The 27,840-nt window shown below is 44.3% G+C and overlaps 2 protein-coding genes across 2 annotated transcripts in view; one reads left to right on the top strand and one right to left on the bottom strand.

The window, feature by feature from the left end:
* On the bottom strand, positions 1–22,068 carry MPC2 (mitochondrial pyruvate carrier 2). Its single transcript, XM_032777431.2, has 5 exons — positions 21,828–22,068; positions 6,565–6,605; positions 2,763–2,847; positions 1,326–1,437; positions 1–246 (listed from the first exon to the last, which is right to left on the bottom strand). The coding sequence occupies exons 1-5, from the start codon at positions 21,928–21,930 to the stop codon at positions 189–191; spliced, it is 399 nt and encodes a 132-aa protein (XP_032633322.1). The 5' UTR covers positions 21,931–22,068; the 3' UTR covers positions 1–188.
* A 451-nt stretch (positions 22,069–22,519) lies between these two features.
* The window catches only part of DCAF6 (DDB1 and CUL4 associated factor 6), a 208,676-nt gene continuing 203,355 nt past the window's right edge, over positions 22,520–27,840 (top strand). The window contains exon 1 of the mRNA XM_075063452.1: positions 22,520–22,786. Coding sequence (XP_074919553.1) covers positions 22,693–22,786 — 94 coding nt within the window. The 5' untranslated portion in view covers positions 22,520–22,692. The remainder of the gene's footprint in view (positions 22,787–27,840) is intronic.

The following is a 27,840-nucleotide window of genomic DNA, read 5'->3' as shown; positions in this document are numbered from 1 at the left end:
TATAATTTAAAAGGTTATATTTTATTTAAACTTACAGAGACACTGCATGTTACCTACATCTGAAGAAATACATTTGTCCTCTACACATTTAGAAAAATTAGCACATCCTTCTCAATGCGAGAAGATTAAAACTGGTCAAGCTAGGTCCCAATGGAAGTTCTGTGCACAGCTGGATATGACCAGTAGCATTAAGGTTCTTTTTGCTGCTGCTGCTCTTTTCCCTTGGCTTTTAGTTCTTGATTGTACCTATAGACAGAACATAAGCAAAGTCAGCATACAAAAACCAAACATGAGAGTTTGTAAACACATTCCTAGTAGCTACAATAGAACCTTTTCCTACTACTTCAATAACTCAGACCTAGGTTAGGGGTTTGTTATAGAAGTGGATGGGTGAGATTGTGTGGCCTGCATTGTGCAGGAAGTCAGACTAGATGATCATAATGGTCCCTTCTGACCTTAAAGTCTATGAGTATTCTTTGGGAGACATTTGAGCAATAGCAGGAAGTCTTTAGTAAGGTAAAATGCACAGAAGCCTTATCTGTAGGCAGAAACACTCCTGGAGATCAGATCAAATTTGATTTACATGTAGAAGTTTGAGTTAAATTTTTGATTACACTACAAGTGAAGGCTCCCAACCAGCTGGGCAAGACAATTACTGCAAGATTCCAGAGTGAAATGGTTGACCACTTCTGGACTCATTTTAGTTCATTATTCTAAGTAGCCATTTAGAGTTGTGGTTTGCCCTCCCAATGAAATAGAGCTGGAGTGTGCTCTTAGTATGGGCAGCAAAAAAGCCCCTGGGAAATGAGGGAACAGATGGGATGGTTCAAGTGATACTAGTGGGAATCCAGAGAGATGCATGGCTGGTGGAATGAGGATTGGTCGGGGGTGAGATTCAGGCCTATGGCAATACAGTTTCATAAAGGGCAAGTGCACCCTATGTAGCTTGAAGAGCGTGTCCCAAGAGTGCAAATTCTGCAAAGACATCTCTAGAGAAATTCTATTTGCTTCTGAAATGTTAGGTAATAGGTTTATGATTTAAGTTACAGCATCCCTTTAAAAGTTTTGCTTATCTATAATTCTTCTAGTTAGGTTAGATATTTACAACCTTAACTCCATTCGCTTGGCTTAAAAACATGTCAACATTGTTCCCTGGGGTGCGCAAAGTTAATAGTTCTGCAAGATTTGTTATACTATTGTTTAAGACTGACTGTATTTACCTAGGTCTGTTTGTTATTAGTGAGTGCTAACAAATACTAGAAATTCAGAAGCCACCCAAATAAGGAGTATTTTTAGTGAAGAGCCTCCTAGTAGTAAGTACATACCTCCAGATACGAAAGAGCTGGGAACCACCGGCACAGCCAACAAAGAAATTCACGGTAAATAGACCCCAGTTTTTAGGAATAATAACTAGAGAATATCTTGACCAAATAAGGCCTGTTGGATAAAAAGCAAAGATTACCACTAAATACTCAAACATACATCTAGTTACATTAAAAATCCCTTGAAAAATGTTGATCAGACACTAAAAGGTATTCAAACTGTTATAGCATATGGACACATCACACGTCATTAGTGCTATGATAGCCCCTGTACACTACTCAGCAAGCTGGACCTTAATTCTGCAGCAAGGTTCCAGGCTGGAAGGCACTCTGGGGTAGCAGGTGAGAAAATCTGCAGCAGCTTCAATTAAATTAAAAAAAAAAAAAAAAAAAAAAAAAAGGTAGTCAAAGGTGGAAGTCAGTGCAGGTATCTCAGCGTTATGTGTTTTTATACTACATTGTTTTACATAGTCCCTGTTTTTCAGTTTTAAAGTATGAGATGTTTTTGACAATGCACGACTGTCTCAGAAGTTGTGAAGAGACAAGAAGTGTGTGTAGGAGGGCGGGATGGAAGACTTGAGTAGTAAGTGGAGCTTTTGGCCCACGGCCTATCAGAAGGCCTGGGCAACAGTCTGGGATGTAGTTTTAACAGAGCTGATATGCTGGAGTGATCAGCAGTGGAATTATTAATAATGCTGATATTAAGTGTCACCCCATTAAGATGAATGTAATTCATGCTTCTAAGCGACTGTTTCCAGATGGATGCACATTCAGGAAGTCAATACACTGACTTACACACATTTTACACAGAGAAACTTGAAAGTATAAGAATGAGGGCTCATCTACAAAGAAGGTTTTTTCCAGTTATACTGATGTAATTATATTAGTATACTTACACCAGCTTCACTGCTGATGTTTAACATCCTCAAGTGGACACTTATTCCAGAATACAAGTTGCTTTTTAGCTTGGCTTAAACTGCATCCACAGCACCATGACCTAAGCCCCAAAAAGGCCACTTAAACTTGAATAAGTGTCCACATGGAGAGCTATACTGTACAACTCTAGCACTTTAAATTCACCCACTGCCTCTTATTAGTGTAACTTCCCATGTAGCTAAGCCCTTCTACTGTTTAAAAAGTGAGAATTTAGATTGTGAAACAACTCCCTGGCAAGGGGTGGATTTTGTGGTGAATTCCATGGCCACAGAATACCTACAGCCCTCTTTATAATATAAATAAGTTATCAAAAAATATCTAGGCTTATCACAGAAAGAGGGATCTTTTGATAAAAGGCTGAAGTTAAAAAATTTAGCACATAATAGAATCTGTGAAACAGATTAATGTATAATTGAGCATTAATCTTGTGAAGAAGATTCTTTAAGAAGAAAAGATTACAAACTGGTGATTCTGGTCAGAGGTGGAGAAACAGAATGAATTCACCTGTTGCCATTAACACTGCAGACTGTGCTGTGCTGAGTTTTTCTGCTGGTCTGGTCATATCAGCCATTCCAGCACATACCAAACCCTGTAAAGAAAAGACACAGCCAACTTTAGTCAGCAAAGTAATTATTTCATTTATTTATCACCAACACCACTCTTAGTGCAGAAGTATCCAGAGAGCCCATTTCAGTTTGTGATACACAAGCATATACAAGGCTCATTTCCAACTCAAAATGCTTACAAATCTTCATGGACAAGATAGAGGGGGAGGGGAAGGAATACAGCATATAAAGCAGAGAGATCAGATCAACTGTTGGCAAACATGTTCATTCCTCAGTTTTTACTTTTGTGAGGGAGCAATAAAGGGAACAGGAGTCAATGAATGGGTGAGAGTGTTTGTTTTTATAACTCAAGATCCAGGGATGCCCAGGTTCCATCCTTTACAAAGAACAACTACCCTGCCTACTCTGTTTTACAGTAAAGCAGGTTAAGAGAGCTTGCTAGGTAGAGTGGTTTGAGATCCTACAGGAGAATGCCATTTTAACACTTACCTGAAGCTTTAAACAGATTTTAGTTTAAAAATCTAGACAGATCGTATCTTCCATACATTTACATTCAAATATGAAAATTTTAGACAAGTAGCCTACCATTATAGCACACGTAGAGAAGGCAATAAGGACCTGCAGAAGGCACTAACAGAGAAAGGTGGTCAGGCAACATGATGGCAGCTGAATTTCAGTAGTGACAAAGATTGAGCACATTGGAAGGAATAATCTAATATTCATAACCATATTTGAAATTTACTGCACCAACCCTGGAAAAGAACCTGGTCTCATGTCCTGATCAAGAAGAGCTTTGGCTGACAATGCAGTTTAGCTCCAAATATTGTGTTCCGTTTTAGTCTCACTATTTCAGTAGCAGAAACAATGTCTAAAGATGAGTGATGCAAATGTTTACAGGCATGGAAAGGCTTCCACATGAACAGAAAGTAAAAAGATTAAGAGAGTGTTTAAAAGGAGACACCAAGGTGTAGAAAAATGAATGGCATAAAGGTCAGTTGGACTAACTGACCTCCTGAGGACTCTTCCAACCCTGATCTTCTGTGATTGGGTGCTCTTAATTACCTTCTTGTTATACAAAAAGACAGTGACTTGTCCACCTTTTCCACGACTAACCTGTGGAACTCACTACCAAAAGTATCAGTAATACTAAATGCTTAGTAGGATTGAGAGGATGAGACATTTAATAAAACAGAATATCAGCATTTACAGAATTAGCATATCAGGGAGAAAACTTCCACTTTGGGACATAAGCCAGCTGATAACTGACAAAGAATAGGATAAAGTCTCTCTCCTATGAGCAGGGTATTCCATAGATCTCCAGTGTGCAGTTTCTTGTGTCCAGTGCTGGACTTTGTCGATACGGGACAAGATGGACACTTGGTCTGACCTGGCATTGCAAGTCCTGTGTTCCCAGTTCAGGAAATGGAGTTGCAATCTTTATTAGAGCATTGCAATAGTACAGCATGGCAGCCGTTTTTGCCCTCCTCTCATGAAGTTTAAATATTTAATGCAGGACATATGGCAGAGTTCTTAGTGTCCCACAAATGCTTGTCCTATAGTTTGCTTCTGGTCCTAAAAAACAATTTACTTTCAGTGGCAGTTACCACACCAGTTCACTGATGCTAAGAGGTCATAGCTGAATCTAGCCACAATCAAGGTTTCTGCAAAATTCTGGGTTTCATCAGTTAAGATTACCTGCATACAGTATTGCCAAGCATTCAGCAACACTGAGTCGGGTCCCCCAAAATCATGAGATTTATTTAAAACTAATAGGTTAGGGGTTTTATACACCTTTTGGTTTTTGAGCCTTTAGGGTTCATGTTTAAGATTCTTTCTGGAACAATGAGGGCTAGAAACTTTAAATTTTACGACGAAAGCTACGAAGTCACATAAACCCCTGGAGATGGGGGGTTAAGACACACCAACTATCACAAGACTCAACGATGTGTTGATTAACATATTGTTTCAGCCTAGTAGTGGCATCCATTTCTCAAATACAAACATAGAAATTGGTTTCCATGGGTCATACGTGAGAACCAGTCCATGGGGTCATACATGGGAACCTCATTTTTGAAGATGTACTTTTGAAAAAGCAGACAGTGCCATGCATGTGTGGCATCAAAAGCCTTAAGCTTTATACAAAGGTAAATGAAATGCTGGAAAAATAATTATTTCAAGAATAGTTAAAACTCATCTCTTCAAAAAAAGTGAGAAATAAACATTGATGGGCCACTGATTATTAAAACTATCTAAAAAAAAGATTAACATACTGGCTAACGTCTTACTATTTTACCTATGTGGTATCACTGCCCTCTGCTGGACAGTATCAGTCTTGTTTAGTATCCAACTGGAAGCTTCTAGCCACTAAAGGATGATGAAACCTTAGTATTACTGTCAGTAAGGACTCCTTTGGCTTGAGTAATAGAGGCTTGTGTGGTTTTGAAGCCAGAGGCCTTGTGCTGTATTCTCAGTGCATCATGTATGTGCTTTATGTTGCCTAATATGTTAGGAGAGCCATGCAGGACTTATCTAGGAAAATATACAGTTTCAACACATCTAGTTAATATAGATTAATACAGCAAGCTCCTCCCTGCCATACAGGGAAAAAGCCATTTTATGGCAGTTATATTATCAGGAGGTTACATGCAATTCCAATTTGAGCTTGAGGGCAATGTTGTGGAGGCACCGGAAGCCAGGTATGGCATTACAGTGCTCAGGCCTGTGAGTAATGCTACATCTGCTGCTATGCACAAAACAGAGGAAGATCTACTGGAAAAACAAAAACCCAAAGCTAAAGCAAAGGATGAGGAGAGGAAGAGTAATCTGACTATTGACCATAAAGTGCCTGAAAGCTGGTAAATATTTTCAAAAGATACCTTTATACAAATACTAGTTAGCTCAGTTTTGACATAAAGCCAATGCCAACAGTAGACTAAAAGGCTGACATGGATGAGGTCCAAGAGTGAACAGCCCTGAATGTAAACCTGACATGTAGACTCAAACCACTAAATTTCATAACAGAAGGACTGTTATAGGGAAATTGAACTGCACTAAAATCAAGGAGTTCCCATTTACCAGAATGGTAATCAACTTTCACTTGTTACCTAGGCAGTGTTTTTAAAAAGAGATTATATACTATAATATGTTTAAACAAAGCTACTGCAGAAGTATAAGTACATCCTGGTATGACTGAATAAACTAAGAGCCTCAGAAACTCAGCTCAGTCCTAGATTTACTATAATTGTTGTGCTGAGGCATCAGTTGTAGCATGTCTGTTCAAAGTGACCTTGCAGTCCTCCCCATATTAGGCTGTCATCTCAAGAAGTCAGTCTTAGCAACTGACATCCAAGAAAGAACAAAACAAAAAAAAACAAAAACACAACACTGCTGGATTGTTCTGCTACTCCATTGGGGGTGGACTGATTTAAGAGGCGTTCTGCACTGGGCCTGGCAATAGTCATTTCACAGCAGAGGGCTCTTCAGTGAAAGTGCATCTCTCACTGATCTCCAAGAATCAAATTGTTGCCACGTGTGTTCTCTACCATCAGAGTGAAGGTATAGTCATTTTGACACTCTCCACATTTTAAAAACATAATTAGGACCTTAATAGCAAATTCTTTGATGGCACGGCCAAGACCATTCACGCCAAGAACTGGTTACTTTCCCCTTAAGTGGCTGAAGATCATTCCCTGACCTGCAGAAACGTTAACAATATCAGCAAAGTGACTTCTTATACTTACCCATTTCATAACAGGTGCCCAGAAAAACACTGTTTTGGGACCTGGGGAGGAAAAAAAAACCCAGTTTGAGTTATGGCATAATAAACTACACACTCAGACATAGCTGTAATGGTACCAAAATGTATTTTTTAAAGCAGGGTTCGGCAACCTTTCAGAAGTGGTGTGCCGAATCTTCATTTATTCACTCTGATTTAAGGTTTCATGTGCCAGTAATACATTTTAATGTTTTTAGAAAGTCTCTTTCTATGAGTCTATAATATATAAACTAAATTATTGTTGTATGTAAAGTAAATAAGGTTTTTAAAATGTTTAAGCAGCTTCATTTAAAATTAAATTAAAATGCAGAGCCCCCCGGATCGGTGGCCAGGACCCAGGCAGTGTCAGTGCCACTGAAAATCAGCTCACGTGCCGCCTTCGACACACGTGCCATAGGCTGCCTACCCCTGTTTTAAAGCATCTGTATGAATCCCACAGTGGAGGCAGCGGTATTGTCTCATGCACAACACAGTACATACAGTGAGAACTTTTCTACTCTGCTCTGCTAATGCCTTTCTAGCCTGACCCACAACCCCTCTTCAACATTACGGTCTTAACAGCAGTATCCAAGGCCATTTTGTCTTCTAGGTTATTAGAACGGCAAGTGAGCAAATAGCTGCAGCGTGAATATTGCAGCTGTGGCTAACAAAAAAAAAAAAGTGCGGTCCCAGCTAGTGGCAATATAGAAAGCTGTATTACTTGTAGTTCTGCTCTTATGGCAATTCATGACACTACAGGTTTTAGTCTCACATATCTAGCATAGCATGTTTTTTTACTCCACAAATTCCAAGATTCTTACTGATGAGAGCACACCCAGGAAATCAGACTAGTGTTTCTACTAACAGCTGTAGTATAGCCATCTCCTTTGTGACAACAGATCTGCTGCACCACCATATACAATTAAAAAGTGGAATTCAGGATGCAAAAAGTAATTATCCATACTGGAATTTTCCCAGCAGGGCTACCATCCTCACCCGCATGCAAAAAACCCTTGAGTGACAACGAACAGTCAGGATCTTAGGTATGACTGATCCAGAACATGGTGGAGCATTTAATTCATGAAGAAGCTTAAGTTCTGATTGACTCTGAATGCAACATTCTGAGAGCAGATGTCAGACAGGGAATGCCTATGTATTTTTGTCTCCCAAATACACATCATACCTAAGGACCAAAACTTTCAAGTTCAAGTCGCAGAAGTTAGGCACCTAAGTCAATGGCTTCCTTTTCAAGTCTGCTGACTTTCCATTGGACTATAGACCCTATGAAAAAAATCGGGGTGCCTTATTTTTAGCACCCCACAATTAAAAATTGTCCTAAATATTTTAACTGTCAACTGTTGGCAGCAACTATTCCCTGTGAAAGTAAGAGTACAGGAGCATATCACCACTCTACCTTAAGGTTATAAAACCAGTTGCCACACATCTTTGAAGCAATTCGAGCCCTATAAAATAGTTAGCAACAGTAATGGTTTAAGATACAGTAACTGTTTTTACATTCTTGCACTGTGCTCCCAGACCCATAGTGCTTGTAGAACAGAGATTTCTTGCTGAAAATTTCCTTTCTTCCAGCAGCACCTCCCACAATACTGGACATTTGGGCGGCTCCCCTCAACTCTGTAGCTCAAGGAGGTGGATCAGCATTTTGGCACCAGGTGCTCTGGCCATGTCCCCTCTGCTCTCACTTACTGTCCGATGATTTATTGCAAAGCTGTAAAACTTGAACTTGCATAATATTTTTCAGAGTTAACAAAATAACTTCATACATTAGACCAATAAAGATGGTTGAATACGTGTCCTTAGGCTCATGAGCAATATAGGGCAGACAGAATTGTGGGAGATGCTGCCAGCAAAAAGAAAAAAGAAGTTTTTTATTCTGCCATCCAGCATCTCCCACAATTCTGGACACCTGGGATGTAGTGAGCAGTGAACAGCCGTAGGGAGGGTTATGGATAAAATTTGGTAGGAAAAAAGGGAATATCCATCCTCCTTTTTGAAAGCTCACTCAAAAGGCTACCTTATTTCTGGGCTATCACCTGCAGCACCTTCCTTCCAAATGAGACCTCTTTAGAAGCCAAAGTTCACCTCATAGCGATTCATGAGCATGTTACTGTATAGACCTTCACAAATTTCCAAAGTGGAGTCACTTGCTCATTCTGCCCTTGAAGTTGCTAGGGATCTTCTGGAGTGCATCTTAATCCCTTCTAGAATAGGAACTTAAAATGCTTTATAGGCTTCCACCCAGCAACAGAGGACTTGGAACATCTAAGTCTTTGGTATTTTGGGTGGAAGGAGGACACAGATAGCCCAATCTTTCTGGGGATTCAGTAAGCTGGAGACAGATTTTCAACACATTGACATCTAAGGTGTGCTACATCTTTTCAGCTGGATACTGAGATTTTGGATAGAGGAAAGGAAGCACAAAACTCTTGGGAAGTATGGAAGGAAGAATTTACCTCAGGAAGAATGGATTTTCTGGAGTCCTGAGTACTAGCTTGGCCTCATGGAGCATGCTTTAAGGCACTTGAAGAGATAACTCTGCCAGCTTTGAAACTTGCCTGGCAGACTCTGCAGCTATTAAGAAACAAAATCTTAATGGATAAGTAAAATGCTGACGCTGATGTCAAAGAGATGGGCTGGTCAAGGCCCTCAACACCAGTAGTAGGTCCCATTTTGGAAAAAAAGTGTTGACCATTGGGCTGACTAACTGGACTGCTTGAAAGAATCTGGCTACCTGGGGACTATCTGCCAGGAAGCAAAAGGATCCTGTGAGTAGCATACTACTAAAAGCAGATCTGGGATGTAACGGTGCTGGGCTATCTATGCCTTCTTGGAGAAAATCCAAAATGATTGGGATTCCTGGATTTGTCTTGTGCTCGACACCAGTAGTTGAATCTGGACCAGACAGAGAAGTAAGCATGTACAGTAATTCTTCACTTAAAGTCATCCCAGTTAACGTTCTTTCGTTGCTGATCAATTAGGGAACATGCTCGTTTAAATTTGTGCAATACTCCCTTCTAATGCCGTTTGGTGGCCACCTGCTTTGTCTACTCCTTGCAGGAAGAGCAGCCCATTGCAGCTAGCTGGGAGGGGCTTGGAACCGGGGTGGACCAGCAGCCAACCTGTCAGTTCCCCACTCCTCTAAGTTCCCTGTGCAGCACCTGCCTGCAGTTCAGCTGTCCCTCCCCCCACTGCCATGTGCTGCTCCTGCCCTCTGCCTTGGAGCTGCTCTCTGAGACTCCTGCTTGCTGTGCAGGGAGGGGGGGGAGGACAGGAAGAGGGGGGCTAATGTCAGGGTGTCTCCCTCCCCCCTGCTCCTGTACCCCACTTACCCCATCTTCCATATAGCAGGAGGGGACGACACACCAGGGTTCAGGACAGAGGGAGCTTGCAGCAGCTGTGGTCTCACCAAGCTGATCTAATTAACAAGGCAGTGTACTTAAAGGGGAATTGCACATCTCTCTCTCTCACACATACCTTCTCCCTCCATTCCTGCTGCCTTGTAGAGTGAGAGTGTTAACCCTTGAGGGTTCAGCCAATTGCTAGTTCATCATTTAGCAGTAAGGGAAATATCCCACCCTCTGACTCCTCCATCTCAACCAAGCTTCACAATCATCATCACTGTGTACCAGTATTGTTTGTTTAAAACTTATAGTGTGTGTGTGTGCGCAAAAAGTTTCCCTGGAACCTATCCCTCTCATTTACATTAATTCTTATGGGGAAATTGGATTCACTTAAAGTTGCATTTTTCAGGAACATAACTACAAGGTTAAGTAAGGAGTTACTGTACTCATGACCCCCAAGTAATAACCTCATGACCCCCTGAGTGGTCACAATCCCCAGTTTGAGAACCCCAGGACTAGATTCTTTGGCCAATTGTGTGATAAGATATTTGTCCCCATGGATCCAGAGTCTGTTACCCCGGTGAAGTATTTCAGCATCTTTATATTCATATGACTCGTAAACAGGTGAGGTGAAACTCTGGGGACTCCTGAAAGGGACACAGTATCTGGAAAGGTTGAGAGCAACTGAACTAGAGGATGCAGAAGGCAGATGGGCATACCTTTACGGACCGTATTGTGGGCTGATCACCACTGTAGGGAGCTGAACACCTGTGTTGGAAGCCATATTTGATCTTTCATGCGTTCCAAGGAGTTGTCCCACTCCTTTAGGATAAAGGCTTGAAGGCATCCGATACGTGACTGTGGCCATGGAGCAATCCCTATCCATGACGTCGGAGGCCCAGCAGTTTAAGACACAGTGCTGCCGTAGGCTTTCTGCAGCTCTGGAGCAAGATGACAGAATCCTGGATTTTCTGGAACCTCTCTTATGAGGAGTAAAGCTTTGCTACTAAAGTGTTTATTTCTGTGCCCAGATGACAGTCTGGTGGACAGAATCAAGAAGCTTTTTCGGACACTGATGAAGCCATGCACCTTCAGGAGATTCAACATCTGAGACATGGCTTGGTGCTTCGCTGACTGCAATGGAGTGCTATTCAAGCTGTCATTCAGGTAGGTTCTCTGCAACTATCATCATATTTGTAAAAACCCCAGGGACTGATGATAGGTTATATGGGAATGTTCATTACTGATGTTTTGTGCTGCAGTCAAACCTCAGAAGTCTGCAGTGGCATGATCTCATGTGGATATGGAGGTATGCATCTGTTAGATGTGCTTAAGTTTGAAAGCATGTGCCATCTGTGAAACCCTGCTGGGTCTCATTTTCCTTGGAGTGGAAAGGACTTGTCACAACCCCCTTGAGTAAACTGGGAGGGAGGAAAGCTGATTAGAAGCTCTGCTTCTTTCTCCAGAGCACTCAGGCCCCTTTGTAAGACCAGGGAAGACTTATGGCCCCATCAACGTCCTTTCTTTGTTCTCCAGGCATCCCTTGGGACTTACCCCTCCACACTGACTGGCTGGGGTCCTCCTCACTTTTGGAATTTCACCTTGATCTCTACTGGGGTTCTGCTCTATTTGTCTCATGGTGGAGTTGTGGCTACTTTGGTGGGATGGGGACCCCATCTGCCTGTCCAACTTGTAATCCCAGGACCTAATGGAGTTAGGGTCGGTTGGTCAGGTGCAGTCTGGGCACAACTCACCATCTGCTGAGTCTTGGAAGGTTGCTTCACACAGAGTACTACTTGACTTTGACATGGTGCTTTCTTGGCTGCTCTGCCATACCTGTATAGGGGCAGAGGAGCCAGCACGGAGGCACTGCAGTGGAGGTGCAGGGTGGACTAAACTATTAGAGCATTAACCAATCCAGGGAGGTGTAAGCTGAAACGAAGAAACTGCTCCCTATTTCCCAAACTGAATAGGAAAGGAAGAAGCCCCTCGAATAGGAGCTGGAGCAATTGACCACCAACGAGCTCATACCAGGGAGCACTAGAATCTGGTGCATGAGGAAGCATAATGAGATCACGTGGTGTCAAAACACTGATCTGCCTCTGTAAGCAGCAGAGTGAAGGGGAACAGCTCAGATGTCCAGAACTGTGGGAAACACTGGGGTGCGAAAAGACATGTATTTTTCTGCTTTGTTTTTGGAAGTGAAAACAATTCTACCTGGCTGGGCATATTTATGGTGCACATGGAGCTATATAACATCTTCTTATGGAAAGATCTTGGTTAGTGTGCCAGCATCACTTTCAGCAGAACTAACTGCTTCTGAGACAGTCTAATTGCTTTGAGGTCCCATAAAATTGGCATTAAATACTCAGACTGTTCATTTGTTGACAAGTGAAATTAAAACTCATCTACAATGGTCTCGGTTTTTGGGACAGGTTAGCAAGATTGTACCCTTATATTAAAGTAGAAAGTTCTCAGGACTCTTAAGCAAACATGTAGAATGTAATGCAAACACATGGATTGGTTCTCAAGTACCAAGTTAAACCAGGACCATATTACAGTTTTGTCAACAGATTAAAGCCCACAGCCCATTCAGTTTGTTCTGTCTGAATCCACCCTTGTGTTTTTGGACTACAAGTTTTTCAGGACAAAAATGTATTACATTTTACACATTGTATAGTACTGGGTACATTTAAGATACCAAGACTGATCTCAGATAAGTTCACTAGTATTTTATTATACTGCAAGAGACTTTTTACAGCTGCAACTTACACATACTGCCAAACACTCCTTTTATCTATCAGTTTCCTAGAATACAGAATGGACTTGCAGAATTAGAGACTAGCTGTATGCTGAAAAAGGAGCAAAGGAAAGATTCCAGAAAGCTTAGAGTGAGATTCTCTAATTTGGATAGATTTAACATGTAATATTTAATAAAAATACTGTCATAATGTCACATTGTTCCATGCAGTAACCAGGTACTTCTCAATCTAAAAGAATCTGATTGTGCTGACTTACATCAATGGTGCTGCAGTTTGTTTTCACAGTTGCCATGTTACATTATGAGAGTATTTACGGTTAATGCATGTCAGTACCATTCATTTTAAAGAATAGGCAAGAATCCTCTAGGGGATGCCAGGTTCGTTATCCCCTCCTCTCCTAGAACGCTCCTGCTGTTCTCACTCATTTATAAAAAACAAACAACAATTCTGTGACCTGACCCAGCATTAGGGTCAGCAAGGGAACATCAGTTGCAAATGCATCATTAGAATGTCACTAGGTACTGGATATAATGAATACTGCATATCCTCATACTCTAAAATGCCTGTTTAAGAAATATACTAGCAGGCAAGCACAGATGTGAGTCAGCAGTGTATAACACAACAGGGGCAGGGGTGTCAGTGGGTATCGATGGCTTAAATAGCAGTTCTTGGAGCGTCATGCTCCCATACTCAAAACAGGAGTAAGTATTGTAAGTAAATGAATACTCAGCAGGATTTAAACAATATTCTGTACTCCACTGCATTCAAGATTTGAGCCCTAAATTAGATTTTTAAGTCAGCCTACATTGTGGGAAAAATGCCTTATACAGAATAGCAGCAGTGTATTATGCTGGCACTAGTAAATCAAGCTTCATTAGGAAACAATTACTTGGTAAACATGAAAACTAAAATGGAGTTATTCTTAGACTGTATAAAGGCTATGCAACTCCTGAAGTTTTCAAGAACGGCCTAGCTGTAACTTTGCCTTTGTAATATGCTACTAGAGTCACAGATCTAGTTTTACAATAAGCACTGGTAGCTTACACTTCTACATAGGTTATAAATTGCTAAATTATAAAGTTTGTGACACTGACATTCTATTCAACAATCAAAGATTAAAATCATTCATGACAATACTAAGCGTGAACTACCAGCATATTATACTAAGTTCTCTTTAGAAGGGAGAGCCTCCTGAATACAGTAAATAGACTGAAGGCAGATATAGCAGGTCATTATAAGTAGCTGAAAGTCCATGCTGTTGTACAGGCGCAACTCACAAAGTCACATGCGGGGGCTCTTGTTTCCATGCAGTGTGATGTAGTGAGCAGTGATGCTGTTGTACATATTCCACAGAGTTTGGGCATGCTGCTGCCCCCTGGAAGGAAGCACAGTCATCTTTGTTACCCCAAACAGCTGTTGCTTCCATCTCCTCTGATTAACGGTCATATTCCAGCTGCAACAGAACCTTCAGACTCCAATATTCCATCTGGTTCTCCCAGGGCCCAGTGATGAATGAACCTGGTGATACTCTAAAGAGCTTTCAACCACGATTGTAGCCATTTCCATCATATCACACTGACTCAGACATCATAGACTACAGAAGAGGTGAGCAAAATATGACCCAGGGGCCACATCAGGCCCACCAGCTGGTTTAAGCCAGCCCTCAAGCTCCTGTTAGGGAGCAGGAGTCTGGGGCTTGCCCAGCTCCTGTGCTCCAGCTGGGGAGTGGGGTCCAAGGCCACTCCACGTGCATATGCAAAGGTTCCTGGAGGCAGCAGCATGTTCCCACTCTGGCTCCTATGCTTAGGGGCAACCAGGGAGCTGCGCACACTGCCCCTGCCCCCAAGCGCCTCCCCCACAGCTCCCACTGGCTGGAAACTACAGCTAATGGGAGCTGCAGGGGGAGTGCCTGCAGATGGGGCAGCATACAGAGTCGCCTGGCCACACTTCCGCATAGGAGCTGGACATGGTGCTGCTTCAGGTAAGTGCCTCCCGGAGCCTGCACCCTCAACCCCTTCCCAAACCCCTGTCCCAGCCTGAACTCCTAATTTCTGGCCTCACTCCAGAGCCTGCACCCCCAGCCAGAGCTTTCACACCTCTGTGCCCCAACCCCCTGCTCCAGCCCTGATACCCCTCCTGCCTTCTGAACCCCCTGGTCCCAGCCTGGAGAACCCTCCTACACCCCAAATCCCTCATCCCCAGTTTTACCCCAGAACCCACACCTCCAGCTGAAGCCTTTCCCCATCCCATCCCACAGACTCCAACCCCCTGCCTGGAGCCCCTTACTGCACCCTGAACTCCTAATTTCTGGCCCCCTTAGAAAGCCTGCAACCCCAGCCAGAGCCCTCACCCCTTCCTGCACCCCAACCACAATTTCATGAGCATTCGTGGCCCACCATACAGTTTTCATACCAAGATGTGGCCCTCGGGCCAAAAAGTTTGCTCACCCCTGGACTATAGAGTGACAATTCTTGAATCTTATTATATAGATTATATAACACAGAAAGCTTCCTTACCTGGCTCCTTCGACACTGCCTGGGAAGTTTCTTTACTAAATCAGGTTTAAATGTGTCTGCTAGGACTTCCCCCTCACTGTGGAAAAACATCCATAGCCTTACTCCTGTTTAAGCTTTTCCCTCCCATCCACCTTCGAGACTTTAGATTTGCAACACTAATGGCAGACAGGTCTAAAGCCTGACCTACTTCTTCCAGCTATGTCTTAGGATCTTCCCAGAGAGGGTGCCTGGATAATGTCTTGCTCCAGACGACGTGGCTGTATTTATTCTGGAACCTGGAGTGGCAGAGGGTTGAGTAGACCCACTGCCTGTTTATTTACAGACTGCATGTCAAGGTCATAGTATTTAAAGCCTTAAGAAAGAGAAGACCAGTCTGAGGGCCAGGCCATGGATCTACATCCACCTGTGACAGCAACTGGTAGGCTCAAGTGCTAAATGCTCATAGCATAATCTTGATCAAGGGCCCCCCAGATTGAAATACTTTCTCTCTCATAGGCTTGCCTGAGCATCAGTGGCATCCTTCCACACCAAGTCCAATAAGTACCTATCTCTTCCAGATTATGGTGGGGGTTTTCCACAACATTAATTTTCATGTTCATTTATGCTGGTGTACGTGATATTTTACTCCGACATTCAGGAAAATGCCTGTTCAAGTTATGTTTAGTATTTGTGATAGGGCTGCAAGCTTCCAAGCATGTATGTATGCAAACATCTAATTATCTTCTATGCTTTTCCCCCTAAAAATATTTCAGTGTCCCTGCAGCAAATGCAATGGTTTATCAGTAACAAATCCCATAAGCCAGCACACATGCACTTGAGGGAAAAAGTTGCACATGAATCTGATTGGAATTTTAAAACTAATACTTGAAAAAATATCTTGACAAAACCCTCAAGAAAATGCTCCTCAAATTATTAAGAGTTTTAAAGTGACAGTGAGCTGGTTCAGAAACTCAAGAGGAGGCAGAGAACTGTTTGTTTGTAAGCTCTTCCTCGGAAGAGAAGTAACTCAAGAACGTGACAAAAGCTCTGCATTTTGATTAACTGACAATCAAAATGCATGTGGAGGCTATCGTAATAAAAATAAATTGATTAAAGACACTTTATGAAGGTTGGAATGTATTACACACATCTACACTTACTGGACTGAATTTGTCCCTAATGTAACTATTATTACATCAGAGAGAAATTTGGGTCATAAAAATACAAGATCTTATTTTGAATATATGCCTCCTGCTCCTAACAAGGAACACATGGTGTGAATTTTATATTCATCTCTTAGTGCACTAATGAAGTGACTCTCTGCTTTGTTCATGAATCCCTCACTGAAATCTGACTATCCATCCCTGATTAAGATCCTTTAAACAGTGAACACATGACAGAACACAAGCCAAGTCACATCTCTCTGCTGCGAACACTAGTTTTCCACCAAGTGGCAGCCAATCAAAAGTGGGGGAGTTGGCTCAGCACCTCCCATTTGTCAGAAGCTTTCACTGTCCTCTAGCAACCTTAATTAGTTTGAAAAGCATTACCCAAATGCAAGATTTTGTTAGTATTTCAGCCAAAAAGTGTTCTATAAATCAAAGTAAAGGGATTTCTCTTAATCAGACACAAGCGATTTAGAATCTAGGTAAAAAGTCACTTATCAAATGAGGCCATCAAACTAGGCCTCACCAAGGACAGATGACGGTACATTAAGCGCTTTCCTTTTAGGACAAACAAGTATATTTCCACGTTGGATGGCTTTTGTTCTAGTTAAATGTTCCCAATAGCCCTGGAAATGAAGCTCTCTATCCACAAAGCAGGTACAGAAGAGGCAAAAGTAAGGAGTTCAGTTTCCATACCAACAGGACCCTTCGCTGAAGCTCCCTATACACATCAAAAGAACAACTGTCACAACAAGAACATCCTTCTTTTAGAAACAGGATCACTGTAACAGTTTGGAATTCCAGCTTCAGCATTTAGACTGGGCATGGAGCAGGAATGGCCAAAGTTCAACTCACAGGCCAAATTCACAAAGCTGCAAAATGTAGCCTACAATCTTTAGTACTAATGATGCAGTTTAAATGGAGAGTATGCATATGCCAGGAAGTATCATGACTGTGGATCCCCTAACTGAAATTGGCTTTATTTTTGGTCAACTTAGTATAACAGAAAAGTTTTGGACATAGTTGCTCAATTTGGTGACGAGGGTTTGCACTCATCTAAATTAATTTAAAATTTTTGAACCAATTCTTGTTAAACCAGTGCAATCCTTATTTTGAGAGAAGACTTTTGTTGTAGAAAAATGACTAAATGACTGAAAGCTAAATTCCCTTACTGCATAATCATGATGCACCCAAGAACACATTCTGGATAGATGAAAACTCAGGAACATGTATTACATTAAAGAAAAACAGTGGAAATAACAGTCCATGGAAGACTTCACATTTCCTCAGGTATCTTGTGAAATTCTATTTACATAGCTGATTCTAAAATGGAAGAACTACTTACAACTGAATGACTACAGTACCATATAAGTGTTATCTACCTTGATAACAAATAGGAGTGGATGCTTTCATTCTTCACCCCAGATGGGACTTGAACCTATAATCTCTGGCTTAGCCAACGCTTTATCCATTAGGCCACTGAAGGAGTGCATGCTTTCATGCTAGTTAAAAAGAGAGAATTGTTAACTATAGTCATTGTGAATGTCTGGCCAACTTCTTCCCTCAAACATAGCACTCCTAGAGACTCCTGATCCCGGGTATGTGCGCAGAATTTGTCACAAACAGTGGATAAGCATGTCTCTTCTTCAGGCCATCAAGACACATGCTCGATCCACTTATCTTCTTGGATTCTCCTGTCTCAAGACCTTTCTCCTTGTTTTCCCCCTTTCCCCATAAAAGGGCACTAAACAGGACATCTGCTGGCTCAAATCTACACTCCTAGGGAAATGCAAGATATTACAGAGATCCACACGATTCATGAAATAGCTCCAGTGGTATACATCACTCATGATTAGACAAGACATTCACTTATTTGTTTTGCCAGCTGGGAAAAAAGCTTTACTTCGTACTGCATAAATGGCAAAATCTACAATGAAATAATTGAACAGCATTTGTTGCCCCCTGGTCTCCCCTAGCCACTAACACATTTGCTTGAGAAAAAAAAGTAGGTGAAGGTAATTTATTTATAGAGAAATGTCATTGGCTTCTTTTATTTTAGAGCTACTTCAACTTAGCTTCTAAACCTGCACACAGGGGAAGCCAAAGGCTGAGCCAGAAGTGGCTCATTTCAGATAAGAAAACTAAGACAAGCAGCAGTTTGTTTTAAAAGGGATTATATCTGATAAGAGATTCCTACTTCTCTTTTCCCTTTTCTCAGTCAGACTGATCCAAAGAAGATTATGGTTAACAAGTTCAGACCTGTGTCAGCATCATCACTATTGTATTATTAGACTATTTGTAAAATGGCAGTACCACCACACTTAATATGTTTACATGTAAATACACCTCTGCCCTGATATAACGCTGTCCTTGGGAGCCAAAAAAATCTTACAGCATTATATCGCCCTTGCTTTGATCTGCCCGAGCACACAGTCCCTCCCCTCCCCCCAGCGCTGCTTTACCGCATTCAATCCAAATTCCTGTCATATTGGGTCACATTATATCAGGGTGGAGGTAGCTAGAAACCCCACTGCAGTTAATGAAGAGTCACAAGATTTTGGATTTTTTTTTTTTTTTAAAGAAAGGGAAGGAAATTCATTTCAAATCTTGTAGAGGATGTTCCCATAAGTAAAGTAAACTTGCTAATTTGTGTTAGAGCAACAATACCACTCATTATTGTTTCCCTAATACTTCTCCCCACGTACTCTATAGAAGTAACTATTAAAGAAAAATCTAGTGACTGTCAATTTGATGCTAAATATCACAGCAACAATCCTGTAGTGGCATATCTGTAAGTGATATCCTAATGTCCAATAAGTTCCCTGCCTCAAAAAAATTTTTTTTTTTAAAAATCCATCTGGCCTCCTTCAGAAATGAATATTACTGATCACTGAGACTGCAAAGTGCATTTCAAGATCAGGAATGCAATAAGACATTTAGGATCCTTTAGTTATTGTATTGTATAGTGATCTATTACATCCATCCCTGTACTCTTAGCAAGTTCCCCAGTACACAAGGTCTGTATGGCCAGGTGCCTACGGGACTCTAAAGCACGGGTGGGCAACCTTTCAGAGGTCAGGGCCGGCTTTAGGCCGATTCTGGGGAATCAGGCCCCGCGCCTTAGGCACCTTTTTAATTTTTTTTTTTTGAAACTTACCCCGGTCCCGGTCTGCTCCGGGGTCTTCCATGGTCCCACTCCTTTGAGCGAAGCGCCGGCGGGAGCGCGACAAGGCCCCGCTCTCCCAGCTAGAGCTCCCACCGGGGCAGCGGGGTTTTGCCGCGCTCCAGCTGGGGCTCCAGCCGGGAGAGCGGGGCTTTGCCGCGCTCCGGCCAGGAGAGTGAGGCCGCAGGGCTTGCCGTGCTCCAGCCGGAGTGCGGCAAGCCCAGCGACTCTGGCTGGAGCGTGGCAAGCCCCGTGATCCCAGCTGGAGCTCTGGGCCCTTTAACTAGCCCCCAGAGCCTTGGGGCAGTGAAGGGCTCTGGGCACTATTTAAAGGGCCCGGGGCTCCAGCTGCCTCTGCCACCCCAGTCCTTTAAATAGCCGCCGGAGCCCCGCCTTCCCCATGCATTCCCCAGTGCTCCCGCGGCTATTTAAAAGGTCCAGGGCGGGGTAGAAGGGGGTTTGGGGGCTACTTAAAGGGCTGGGGTTCCAGCTGCCTCTGCTGCACCCCTTGATCTGCCCACACCAGTCCGGCCCCCCCTGCCTGCAGCCAGCTCTGCACCCCATGCCCACAGCCAACCCCTGCCAAACCCCCTGTGCTGTCTCCAGCCAACCCCTGCCACACACTCCTGCAGCCAGCCTGCACCAGCCCTGCACCCCCTGCCCTGTCGCCAATCAACCCCTGCTGCACCCCACTGCCTGAAGCCAGCCAGTCCCGCACTCCTCTGTCTCCAGCCTGCAAACCCCTGCTGCACCTCCCTGCGGCCCTGCCTGAAGCTAGCCCACCCCACACCCCATCTCCAACCAGCACCACACCCCTTGCCCTGCCTGCAGCCAGATCCTACCTCCAGCCAGCCCCTCCCCTGCCTCCAGCCAGCCCCGTGTCCACTGCTGCCCTGCAGTTTCCTGGGCAGTAACCATGCACACTTGCTTCAATGAGGTGGGCAGGGAGCAGCTGGGATCAACACGTGGACAGTCATTAATAGCCAATCAACAGCATATATGATGCAATGTATATAATATATAATTTTATTAGTCATATAGTTATGGAAAGTAAATAATACACAAAAGAAATGAAAGGCTTTTTTTTCCACTCTTTTTTTTTTTAAGTCATCCCTGCCAGGGGCCCGCCAAAATGTTCGAATTGGGCCCCGCACTTCCTAAAGCCGGCCCTGTCAGAAGTGGTGTGCCAAGTCTTCATTTATTCACTCTAATTTAAGGTTTCATGTGCCAGTAATACATTTTTAGAACGGGCTCTTCTATAAGTTCTATAATATGTAACTAAACTATTTTACACATAAATAAACAATTTTTAAAATGTTTAGGACGCTTCATGAAAATTAAACGAAAAACAGAGCTCCCCTGAACCACTGGCCAGACCCAGGCTAGCTGTGACAGCCACTAAAAATCAGCTCACATTGCTGCCTGTGTTCCCACCCAAGTGCCATAGGTTCCTACCCACTGCTCTAATAAAAGCAACATTCTGACGAATGGCGTATTCACCCAACAAAGCTCACGCTCCAAACGTCAGTTAGTTATAAGGTGCCACAGATTCTTTGCTGCTTACCGATCCAGACTTAACACAGCTACCCCTCTTGATATACCCCTGCTCTGAGGATTTTCTGCTTTTCTCCGTTCTCTGGTTACAGGAAGCTCGTTTGAATATAACACGTTAGAAAAATTCTCTGGGAAGATCAGAGAGCTTTTCCAAAAGATCGGTAACACTCCAAACGGCAGCTAGCCCGGGGTCTGAACTCCCCCAACAGCTCAACTCACAGCTGAAACCCTCACTTAACAAAAAGCCCTCCTTGAGCTGGCCCTGTCTAGAGAAGGCAAACCTCATAAAGTTTGCCCCCATTGACTATTAAAAAATATCGTTTAGAAACCCAACCTACTGCCCCCCCGCACAGCCGGTCCGTAGTTGGAGCCCGGGGAGCTGGACTGTGTCACTGTTCCGGGCCCGGGTCTCGCAGGGCTGTCCGGTCTTCAGACGGAAGGCAGGTGCCGGGCCGTACCACCCGCCCTCTCACAGGCCAGGAATGCCGGCGGCACCGACCGGACCAAGGTCACAGCGAGCCCCGGCCAGGCGCCGGGTGCGCCCGACCCTCCCTCCCTGTGCCCCGAGCTGGGGGGCTCCAGCGCCGCCAACCCGGACCGCCGCCCGCAGGCCAGCCCGGCACAGGCCGGGAGCCCCGAGCGCTCGCCATCCCCTCGGACAGGGTGAGCGGGGCCCCGCCCGGCCCAGCCGAAGGGGGGCGCAGCCGCAGCCCTCCACTATCCGCCCGCGGGCGGCGCGGCCGGTACCTGCCGGGTGGTTATACAGGGGCCGCAGCCGCGGCGGCAGCTTGAGCTCGATCCGGTCAAGCAGCCGGTGGTACGAGGCGCGGAGCCCCGCGACGGCGGCCATGTCGGCGGGAAGAGGAGAGAAGGCCCCCGGCTGCTCCGGGGTCCCAGTAACCGCGGCTGGTCCAGTGTCCTTCGGCGACCTCCCACCCTTCGCGGCCTGACGCCGCTTCGCGAGAGGAGGATCCCGCTTTACTTCACGCTGATTGGTTCGCTGGGAGGCGAGGGGGCGTGGTCGAGCAGTTCGCCGACCGCTATTAGTTAACAGTTAACCTCCTCCTTCCCCGGCGCCCCTCCCTGCGTGGAGAGAGCTGACGCTACGTCTATTTGGGGGGAGGAGGAAAAAGAAAAACAAAACAAAACCAAAAGCAACAAACTCTTTCCGGCCATCTTTGATAAGGGCAGGAACATCCTTTTCCATGCTGGCTACCGTGCTACCCGAACTAAACATGGCTGCCTTCGCGCTTCCGTGCCCCGGCCAAGATGGCAGACGCCGATGAAAGACGTTGGAAGTGCCGGCGGCTTTTTTTGTGCCCAAATACAAGATGGCCGCTGTATGACTTCACCGTCCGGATCCACAAAGCCAAATAGTCACGTTCTCGCGATAGGTGTAAGTCTCAAGCGCTGTGAATCGGGCAGGGGCGGAGTGAGATGGGGGCGGGGAGCGGAGAAGCTGCCGCTGTCGCTCGTTCTTCGGTGGCGACTCGGCAGCAGGCGGGTGCGTGCGCGAGCGAGCACCGCGCGGGCGGGCGGCTGGGTCTCCATGGTGAGCGTGGGGGGCGGCTGCCGCTGGCGGAGAGTCTGAGCCTCCCCTCCCCGCGGTGCCATGTCGCGGGGGTGCTGCCCTCACCTGCTGTGGGACGTGCGGAAGCGGAGCCTGGGGCTGGAGGAGCCCGGTCTGCTGCGGAGACACTACCTAGGTGAGCGGGTGGGGCGGGCGTTGCCGGCCGGGGGGCTGCCCGGGGGGCTTCTTCGTCCCGCACGCGCGCCAGAGGCGAAAGTGACAGCTGAGCCCTTCCCCCTCGGACTGCGGGGCGGGGCGCGTGTGACTGCTGGGTTCGCCCCGCGGCCCCGGTCACTGGGCTTTGGTCAGTCCCGTCCCTGCGGCCCGCGGCCTCGCCCTGGCCTCCCTGCGGGCTGATGAGAAGCCGCTGCCCCGAAATGTCAGTCACCGCGTGAAAAGCCCCCCCTGCGCCTGGGCGGGGGGGTCACCTGGGCCTAAAGGATTTGGCGGGGTTAGGAAACGGGCGCTGGAGCAGTTTGTAGGGTTACGGCGCTGAGAGCCATTTAACCCAACTGTCAACCCTGGTATGCGATGGGAGCCACCTCCAGGCAGGGGGTGCGGCAGCATCCCCAGCCCCCCAAGTCCCAACACCTGTGGTACGAACTATCACTGGGTGGAAACGTAACGACTCTCTGGCTCTGCCTTTTCTTTCCAGTCCAGAAAACGGACTCGGGGTGAATAAAGCGTCTCAGTGCAGTGACAAAATGCATTTCATGCTTACTCGAAACAGTCAGAGCCCTGTCTGTGTCAGCTGGTGTAACTCACAGGAGTTACTGACAAAAGCATGTGAACACCACTGCTGCTTGTGATTGTTTTCATAGATTGTGTCTCTTTCTGGTTCCTTGAGCTAGCAGTGCTGCAGAGTTGACTTTTGAATCTATCATCTTAAAACATCTGTTTATTTAATATTCCTTGGGTTAAAAACATCTCAGGATCAGTAAAAAGGGTAGCTTTTAAAAATGCCACTTAATTCTCACCCATTGGTGCTGTGTGTTGGCTCTTTGTGTTGTATTAATATTGGACAATAATGTTAGATTGGGGAGTTTTACTTTCCAGCTCTCATATATTACCCAAATACTGCTGCTGCTGCTAAGTTTCCAACACCAGTGTTTTACTCCAAAATAACTGTTGAAATTTTAGGGTGGGAAGAAAGCCAAGATTATTGTGTTAGGTTTTGTAGCCGCCCCCCACCCCCCCCCAAAAACTAGCAAAAAAAAAAAAGCTCTTGTTGGCACTCCATTATGCTAGGTACTATGCAATCTCTTTGGGCCTCTAGGTTCTACTGGAATAGTAATATAGTATTCCTTTAAATTGGGTACAGTAAGGCCACTAGAGTGAAATTTTACCCAAACCTGTGTGACTTTTTAAAGAACCAATTTAAAAAGTATGATGCTTTCTTTTTGTGAAAAAGCATTATATTTCTATTTCTATAGCTTCCATATATGATCTGCTCTGGTTTTCCAGAAAAAAATATAGTGGTGTTTGACCTAGTAAGTCCTCAATATTTTTGACTGTCTCCTCTTGTGTCATACCTTGACAACTGTAATCAGCTTAGTGCATGGATATGGTGATAGAACTTGAATACCCAGGTGGCTTGATGCTTATACAGGCCTAGATAAAAAAACAGTGCCTCAGTTTGAAGAGGGAATGGGAGCAATTTGGTGGCAAAATTGGAGAAATTAATTTGTTGAATTTCAAGAGATACTCTTCGATCTACTATTTTTTTCCAGCCTTTTCCTGTGGAGGTTGAATGGAGATATAAGTGGGTAGAGAGGGGTGAATTTTATTTTTGAAATGTTAGGAGGTTCCTTATGGATATTTGTCCAATATAACTTTTGTATATGTCTTTTTTTAAAAAATGGAAAGTACAAGCCCTTGGGTTTTTTCTAACAGTTTCTAATTAAATCAAAAAGTTTGATAGTTTTATAGTAACAGTCAATATTTCAGTGAGATGCCAATCCTATGTAATCTTGCTAGCTGGCTTCTGTTTCTAGTTGCTCAGTCCTTACTGCAAACTTACCATAAGCTGCTCCAAAGAAGTGCAGACCTTAACTGCAGTTCAGTACTATAGTGGACCAGGACATATTTGAATTGTACCCAAAATGTTATTTAAAAATAAATTGCATTCAACTCCTTTAAGTCATTGACACACCTGCTTGGTCTTGTACCAAAAATATAAATTATTGCTAATCAAGATGCTACTTTTTTTATGTTATGGTCACCTTTTGGTCTCTGGTAAAACTTTAATCAAAAGAACATATCTGTGATTAACATTCATTTGATCATGTACATACAGGTGTCTTTTGTGGTTCAACAGGAAACTGGAATGAGACCACAAACTTATTTCATACAGGTTATGGCCAGGCAGCCAATAGGTGGCAAAGATTATTGGTCCGTAGTGATATAGACTGAATTAGAGGTGAAAGTCTCAGTAATCTTCTGAGTACCACCTGATTATCCATTCTACCACTTCTAATATATTCTGCCAGACAGAACTCTTATTCTGAAAATAATTTAAAAAAAGCATGCACTTTGACTTGTTGTCTGTATAGTAATATTGTGTTAATCAGTGGTGGTAATTTACTGGTGGGCTGTGAGACAGTTTGTTTACATTGGCACAGCTGCCGCATCTCCCGATGGCTGCAGTTCACCATTCCTGGCTAATAGGAGCTGCAGGAACCGGAGTGGGCCGCAGGGATGTGCTGGCAGGCACTTCCCACAGCTCCCAGTGGACTGGGACAGCGAACCGCAGCAACTGGGAGCTGTGAGTGACCGTGACAATGTAAACAAACTGTCTTGTGGCCCACCAGAGGATTACCCTGACATGCTGTGTGTGGGCTGCAAGTTGCCCACCGCTGATGTTAATGCTTCAGACCCTGAATATACTTTTTTGCAAATGTGTTGAAACTGTTTTGGGTAAACAATCAGAACAAAAATGAATTATCCCATTCCCTTCTGCTCCCAAACTCCATTGTTAATATATTGCCAAATGTATTGTTGGTAATGTGGTGTGAGGAAGGTGTGTGTGTGTGTGTATATATGTATGTATGTATATATGTGTATATATGTATGTATGTATATGGTGTGTTGGGTCCTTCATTTACAGTAAAAGCTGTGTTATCCGTCCGTATACCAACCGGACAGCTCTCTATAAAGATTAGAAATGCTGATATATAAAGTCTGGTTTATAGTCCAGTTGGTGTGGGGCTGGCAGGTTCCCTACCTGGCTTTGCGTGACTCCTCAGAAGCCTGCTCCTAGGTGGAGGAACACCATGAGGGATTCAAAGTGTGGGAGAAGATGTGCGGTTGGGAGGTGGGAGGGATTTTGGGGTGTTGGATCCGGGGGGTGCTCACCTCGGGCAGCTCCCCACAAGCAGTGACCTGTCCCTGCAGGTCCTAGGCAGAGGAGCGCCTAGGCTCTGTGCGCTGTCTCCACCCGCAGGCGCTGCTCCTGTGGTTCTTGTTGGCCGCAGTTGCCGGTCAATGGGAGCTGCGGAGCCAGCACTCAGGGCTGGGTGGGGGCAGCACACATTGCCACCTGCCATGCCTCTGCCTCTGAGCATCTGTGACAGGTTGCTGCTTGTGGGGAGCTGCCTGAGGTGAGCGCCCCGCGGATCTGGCACTCTGAGCCCTCTCCCACGCCTCAACCTGCTGCCCCAAACCCCTTACTGTACTCAGACTCCCTCCCACACCCCCTCCCGTACCCAAACTCCCTCCCTCTTAGTTAAAGGGCATTTTTCACTTACCAGCACCCTCCCATTTTCCTAACATGCCAGGTAAAACAACTTTTACCACATATGGTAATATTTCCCCGTAATCTACAATCTAGTGAAAGATTGGAGGGTGGTGCAGTCTATAATAGTTTCCCTATTAATTTTTACTTAAAATGCCACTTGGCTTGTTCTGAAAGTCTAGTAATGGGGCTGGTAGTCAAATGACTCATATTGCCTTATGGTAGTTGAGAGCTCTGATACTAAACTTGGTTCATCTTGGGCATGTTATGTTGACAGGTTGAATTGCTACAGTAGCTAGTCTAACAAAGATATCTAGGTTGCAGTGTACTGTCCTATGTAGATTTCCCACAGGAGGAATTCAGGTGTGCCAGGAAACGGAAGTTGATCTTGAAACGTTTCTAAGTAATTGTCCCCACTGTGTCCTTCTGAAGTCTGATGGCATTCTGAAAGAGAGGCTTCTGCAAGAGTGAGTTCATGGATGTGTGTTTGAGGGGGAAGTGCCTCTAAGGATCCCATCTGCAGTGATAGAGGAGACAATCAAGCCCATCATATCACTGCAGTTATACCTGCAGCTGTGATTTTGTCAGCATTGCAAGTTAATTAGGCTCAATCAGTGCTCATATTTGAGATCTCCAAGGAAGACCAAGGTGCCGCAAGAAGCTGTTTGTTGATTCATTAGGTGGCACTGTCCCCTCTGAGTCAACTTGGTCAATGTCCTAGTAGATGAAATGGAGTTTCTGGGAGTGCCATCTCTTTGATGAGATATGAAACTGAGGTTCTTTCAATTTTCAGTTATTAAATATTTCTTGGAGCTTTTGCAAGTATAGAGTAGTAAATCATGGTATTCTACTCAAATTCCTTTTTGGATGATTACTCTGTCTGCTTAAAGGCCCTTTGCAGTTTTAATTAGATGCAATATTCTTTGCCACACTTGATCTTAACTCACAGAGAGCCGAGAAGACCTAAACTGTTCATTGTTGGTGTGTGGTATTGTAGTGCGCTGTGAAAAAGCTGACATGGTGGTAGGATTTTAGTGATGAATGAAGTCAGTGCTCTTAATATAGGCTGATACTTTAAAATGCTTAGATATATTAAGGCATTTTGGCATGTTCAAAATCAAAGCAACTATATAAATGTGATATCTTGTATATTTTAGAATCTTTAATGAAAAAGTAGCAGCAGTATTGCCTTGCAAAGAGGAAAATAGATTAATAATTTGTTTGTATCCCATTATTACTAAGGTCTACTTGCTTTTCTGTGAGAGGGATAGTGCTGTTGAAGATTACTTTGAACTCTGTCATGAAAGATTTCTCTTTATAAACTATTTGGCATTGGTGATAATATACTAAAATATTTTACAAACAGGAATTCGTTACTGGTTTGTTATACAGAATGATTCTCAACAGCATGTGGCACACTGTTTGGCACAGCAATAAACAAAATAACCATCCCCCCT

Source organism: Chelonoidis abingdonii, chromosome 1 (assembly GCF_003597395.2).
Source record: "Chelonoidis abingdonii isolate Lonesome George chromosome 1, CheloAbing_2.0, whole genome shotgun sequence".
Taxonomy (NCBI): Eukaryota; Metazoa; Chordata; order Testudines; family Testudinidae; genus Chelonoidis; species Chelonoidis abingdonii.
The sequence above is the reverse complement of the archived record's forward strand: the minus strand, read 5'-3'. Positions and strand labels throughout refer to the sequence as shown.

Coding starts and splice junctions, on each gene's coding strand:
- MPC2 (XM_032777431.2), bottom strand. CDS start 21,930: ATGGCCGCCGTCGCGGGGCTCCGCGCCTCGTACCACCGGCTGCTTGAC. Junction 2,848..6,564: donor GGGCACCTGTTATGAAATGG/GTAAGTATAAGA, acceptor TTTTCTTTACAG/GGTTTGGTATGTGCTGGAAT. Junction 1,438..2,762: donor TGCAGTGTTAATGGCAACAG/GTGAATTCATTC, acceptor TTTATCCAACAG/GCCTTATTTGGTCAAGATAT.